We start from the raw sequence: 6,154 nt of genomic DNA, 5'->3' as shown, positions 1-6,154 counted from the left end.
GCGTTGGTGGGGGTGCCGGTGCCGGTGGAGGACTTGGTGGTGGTGCAGGAGGCGGAGGTGGATTTGGTGGTGGGGGAGGGGTTGGTGGTGGTGTCGGAGGCGGAGTTGGGGGAGGATTCGGAGCAGGTGGAGGTGTGGGTGGTGGAGGAGCTGGTGGTGGTTTCGGCGGAGGCGGAGGGGGTGGTGGTGGTTTTGGTGCCGGTGGTGTTGCTGGCTTCGGTGGCGGTGCCGGGCTTGGAGCTGGTGGAGGAGGTGGCGACTAATTAATTAAAGCTCGATCAAGAACAAGGCTATATTATACTTGCTAATTGATCTAGTACTGTGTTTAGTGATAATTTAATTTGCATGAGTTATTATTAAACTAAATATTCTCTCTCTTTGTATGATTTAGGCAAAAGACATGCTCGTTATTTCAACTCTTTTCAGCTTATAGCTTGTATTATTATGGAGGTTTGTTGTTTACGTAAAACTATTCTCGTCTTGTTTCCCGCTCCATGCATCATGCACGGGAACTGGGGAGGAGCTGTATTACTGTAACCTTCAAAAGGCTACGAAATTAATACTGAAAAAATAAACGTGAAATTAAAGTCCTTGCAATTGCATGCAACATCGAGGGGATTTGATCAAACACACAGAGATGATAGATCCGAAGATCTATGGCCTTGTTGAAAAGGGTTCCATCAATTAATGAGATGACCCTCACAATTTATTTTTATGTCTGTTGTTGTACAAATGGCTACCTACTATAATTTATAATTTTGCAGTGGAATTAATGACGATTCATTTCTAAGGCTGTTTTCAAGTTAAATTCATAAAGCGGATCATTGCTTCAAGACATATATCGCTGAAATAGAACGTGCGTATTAGAAATCTGAGGTGCGATGGTGGAACAGAGATTTTAGTTCAGAAGGGAACTAAAATGTACCCCAACTTCAGATTTTTGGTTGTTCGTGCCCTTTTGAGAGAGAAAGTGGTTGAATAAAATTAGAGGAAGGTTTTTTGTTTTTTATGTCGGTACATAATGTCTATGGTCAAGTTATTTGACAATTGGTGTTAGGCGTCCCTATTTTGTCATCTAGTTATTTAACGATTAGATCAAACTAAAGAGCCGCCCAACGACCTAGATATGTTTGCATGGTTATTAACATTGCATCCCTAATATTTGTTGCAAAATCAGAAAAGGCATAAGTTTCTAAATGTTGACATATATATCCAGATTGTTTCAAATTTTTTCACACTTAAATCCACTGACTTAGTTTGTCTATTAACATGAGTGTCGACGCAACAATGTAATATCATGTAAAATTTTCCAAATACATTAAAAAATTAATATGTTTTACTAAACATTTTTTATATCTAATATCTCTTTAATGTATAATGAATTATTTGAACATCTTAGTTAAAAAGTACTTAACAAAATTTTTTTAATTTGCCAATAATAATAATTTCTAACCAAAATGAGCATATATATGCCTAAACTAAATGTTTTCAATAATATTATTCATGAACATGTCTCGTAATTCCTAAATTGTATTTAATTAAATATGTTATTGTAATATTAATATCTTGATATGTACATTAACCGAACTCCATCCCTCTCCTTTCTTTATTCTTAATTTGTAATTTAGCGCCCATGAGCTCATCCTCTCTTTTTTTTATTTCCTTTTTTCATAAACTCGTACTTAATAAAATAAAATATTTTAGAAATAGATTTTTTCATCAATAGTAATCCTACCATTGATTCTTTGGTCTGCATAGTGGTATGATTTAAAAGTATTCTTATTTTTTCCATAGATTTATATAACTCTTGAAATTTTATTATTTATAAACTTGTCAATTGTCATTCACGTTCTCTTAACATTCTTGAACTAAACCTTTTCTCGGGAATTTTTTTTTAAATTTATACGAATTACCATTTTTGTGTTAAATAAAAGATAATATACATAGAGAATAAATAGTTGTAAATTATAGAGATTTATCATTTGTCCTTAATAGTAATTTAATAAATTATTCAATTAAAGGGTGGTAAATATCCTCACTCTTTATTTGATTTTTTTTTGTAAGGGTAAAAATAACAATTCCACATTCTATTAAACTTTACTTAGTGGTCAATTGTAGTCAAGGATATAAGTATAAAAAAAATTAAAATGAACAAGACTTATGTGTTAAAATTTAGAAGTACTATTTGGTTATTTTATTTTTATCAAACAAAACAAGGAATTACTTATCCCATTAGAATTATAGTTTTGCCCTGTCTATATGATAGGGAGCAGTCGCGGAAGCCACACAAGTCCAGCAGAGGGCATAAGCCAAATTCCAAGTACGTGACGTGAAGCCTTGAGCCTTGCCCTTGCATGGTTCATGCATGCATGATTACATATGAGAATAACGATCGTGCAAGGATTGTGGATAAGATCAAATCCTTAGGATTGAGAATAAGATCAAATCCTTAGTAGTAGTTATTTAGCTTTGTGTTTCGTAAAAGTAGCAAGGATGTTATTTCAGTTTACGTATTTTGATTGCAGCCGTTATTGTAGGATGAGTTTGTTATGTTTAGTATTATAAATAAAGGCTCCAGCATAATAAAAGTAGGCAATCAATTAAATCAATTCATCTTGGTCTTTTTCTCGTCATAAGCAGAAAAACTCTTGTGATTGTTAGCTAACTTTGGTTGGGACCTATCAATTGGTATCAGAGCAAGGCTATCAATGACGACTAACAAAGAACGCATTGAACGAATTGAAGCTGATCTTGGGAGCTTGCAGGACAAAATGGAACGGATGGAGGTGGGAATCAATGACAAGCTGCAACGTCTTGAGGAGTCAATAAGCAAACTTGTGGAATCAAACAGTGCAACCAAGGGCGCCACCAATCGTGAATCAACTGAAAATTTAGGCTCTACAAAACCTGTTCGTGAGGAAAGAGATGTAGGGCGGCACATGCTTCCAACAGAGATTACCAAGCTAGAATTTCCTCGTTTCGTCGGTGATGATCCAACAGAATGGTACAACAGGGTATCTCAGTACTTTGAATATCAGGAAACTATGGATGAACATAAGGTAACCTTGGCCGCATATCACTTGGAGGGAGAGGCAAATCAGTGGTGGCAATGGATGCGAAGGGCTTATAAAGAAGAAAAGCGACCAGTTACTTGGAAAATATTCGTTGAGGAACTATGGGCACGTTTTGGGCCGACAGAGTGTGAGGATTTTGATGAAGCTTTGTCTCGAGTCAGGCAGACGGGATCGTTGCGTGAATATCAGAAGGAGTTCGAAAGGCTTGGGAACCAAGTTCATGGGTGGTCTCAAAAAGCATTGGTGGGAACATTTATGGGGGGCTTAAAACCAGAGATTGCAGAAGACATCCGTATGTTCAGACCCCGCACATTGAAGGAAGCCATTAGTCTAGCACGTATGAAGGATGATCAGATAACATGACAGACGATAATGATCAGCTCACCAATTCCTATTCATTCCCTATCTGCTCCGAATCGAGCCACACCAACAACACTTTATAAGAGGCTATCATGGGAAGAGATGCAGAGGAGGCGAGCCCAGGGGTTGTGCTTCAATTGTAATGACAAATTCACCACCGGCCACAAGTGTACCAAGGCACAGTTACTGATCCTGGAATGCGGAACGACACCGGAAGAGGGTTTGTATGAAGAATTCATTGTAGAGGAACTACAGGGAGAAGAAAACAAACGAGAATAACCTGGGAGGACTCGACATTGCTACAACAATAATTTCCTCACATGACCCTTGAGGACAAGGGTGCTCTCCGAGGAGGGGGTAATGATAGGGAGCAGTCACGGAAGCCACGCAAGTCCAGCTAGGGATGGCAATTTACGGGCTTGGGCCGGGCTTTTTAAAGCCCAGGCCCAAGCCCGCATCATTCAAACGAAGCTTAGGCCCTTCAAAAGCCCGCCCAACTTGGACAGGCCGAACTCGGGCCGGGCCTAGACGGGCTTAGGCTTTTTAAATTAATTATAAAATATTTTTTAAATTAAGAAAAAATATTTAAATTAAAGATAATAATCTAATATATAAATAGAATAATGGTCAAATACATGAAATATTAGTAATACAACCTAATAAAATAACAAATACTAATATAAAAAATTAAACTAATTTAATATTTTGAATTTTTTTCTTTTTTATTTAAATTAAATTTATTTTTTATTTATAAATTTAAAAAGCTCGGGTCAAGTCCGGGCTTTTTTGCGAAGCCCTTGTCCAGGCCCAACATATGTGGGCTTTGTAAATTTGGGCCCATATCCAGGCCCACGGGCCTAAAGCCTGGCCTGCACGGATGGGCTGGGCTTGGCCGGGCCTGGACAAGCCCGGGCTATTTTGCCACCCCTAAGTCTAGCAGAGGGCATAAGCCAAATTCCAAGTACATGACGTGAAGCCTTGAGCCTTGCCCTTGCATGGTTCATGCATGCATGATTACATATGAGAATAACGATCGTGCAAGGATTGTGGATAAGATCAAATCCTTAGGATTGAGGATAAGATCAAATCCTTAGTAGTAGTTGTTTAGCTTTGTGTTTCGTAAAAGTAGCAAGGATGTTATTTCAGTTTACGTATTTTGATTGCAGCCGTTATTGTAGGATGAGTTTGTTATGTTTAGTATTATAAATAAAGGCTCCAGCATAATAAAAGTAGGCAGTCAATTAAATCAATTCATCTTGGTCTTTTTCTCGCCATAAGCAAAAAAACTCTTGTGATTGTTAGCTAACTTTGGTTGGGACCTATCACTATATAGTTTAGAAATTCAAAAAGTAAATTCTTCTTATTGTTATAGTCTTCTTCTAGTTGGGGTGAGAGGCATGGTTCATTTTCGAATCGATCTAAATCGATCATTTTTTTTTATAAAATAAAATTCAAATCAAACTGAATTGAGTTGGTTCGAGTTTCGATTCAATTTCGTTTTGGCTTGGTTTTTCTTTTTAAACTGTAAATTCCTCTATATTTTGTAGTTTTTTTTTCTGTTTTTGATTTTACGAATTGACTTGTTTTTTTAATTTTTGAAACAAAACCAAACCTCTAGTTAGCTTTTGGTTTTTTGGCAACAATGATTTTTTTATACCCCTACTTATGATATTAAAATTTTGTAGTGTACGAAATTGTATTTTGTAGTTATGTGTTGCCCTAATTTAGGCTTGACTCTTAGGCATTGACCTATACATTGTACTTAAACTTGATTTTTTTCATATATTTGTGCCTATATACATACGTATTGATGATAATTTTTATCCTAATAATACACGTTATTAATTCTTTTTTTTTAAAAAGGAATATTCATGTAAACTTTTTAAAATATTGTTAAGAGGATAATTCCATCAACAAAAAAGACGACTGAATATTAGCCAAATAGGTTTTTTTTTTAAAAAAAAAATTACTTTCTATAGAGATATGTGAGTAATGAAAATGTATTTTGGGCAGCCTATCTAGTACTCAAACTTTTCTACTTTAGAAGCAATGAGTTTTTATTTGGCTTTTTATTGTAATTTTTTAATTTTGAGAAACTAGAAGGGACTTTCATAGAAGTCAAATTAATATCTATGCCTATTGTGGTTAATTAGCCCTTTAGAAGCATGATTACTTAATTGCGTGCTTTATTTTTCATTTACTTTATTATTTTCGGTAATTTATTAAATTAATCTTTAATTAAATTTGGCTAAGACTTAGTAATTATATATCTTAAATGTATTACATTTATAGTAATCATAGAATTTTCCTTAAAACATAGATTTAAAAAAAAAAACTGAGCATAAAAATCAGATCAACATTGAATAACACTGTTAGAATATAGAAGTTAAAACCTCAGGTCAAGTAATAAAAAGATCACATACTCTTCATTGTAATGGGAAATTGAAAGAATAGATTGTCGAAATAATCTATTAAAAAATAAAGCTGACATTGAAGGCTGATTATACTAATTAAAAATCTATTTCAAAATTCTTTGCCTTCAAGGCTTAATTTGTTCAAATTAAAGCTGTACTCTACTAAATTTGGGGCTCATGTTTGTTTACTATTTTTCACATTAAAGAATGAACAAAAAAGATGTACATGCATTAGATACCATAAACATTATTAATTGGGCTTATATTATTGAATTTTTCCCGATAAACGAAAGAAGAAAATGTTAA

At 34.9% G+C, this 6,154-nt stretch overlaps 1 protein-coding gene across 1 annotated transcript in view; it reads left to right on the top strand.

The window, feature by feature from the left end:
* Window positions 1–263, top strand: part of LOC112099289 (glycine-rich cell wall structural protein-like) — a 1,344-nt gene extending 1,081 nt beyond the window's left edge. The window contains exon 2 of the mRNA XM_024186607.1: window positions 49–263. Within this exon, the coding sequence (XP_024042375.1) occupies window positions 49–263 (215 nt within the window). The remainder of the gene's footprint in view (window positions 1–48) is intronic.
* The last annotated feature ends 5,891 nt before the right edge of the window (window positions 264–6,154 follow it).

This window comes from Citrus clementina, unplaced genomic scaffold, assembly GCF_000493195.1.
Source record: "Citrus clementina cultivar Clemenules unplaced genomic scaffold, Citrus_clementina_v1.0 scaffold_9, whole genome shotgun sequence".
NCBI classification, from domain to species: Eukaryota; Viridiplantae; Streptophyta; class Magnoliopsida; order Sapindales; family Rutaceae; genus Citrus; species Citrus x clementina.
This window is presented reverse-complemented; position numbering and strand designations above follow the sequence as displayed.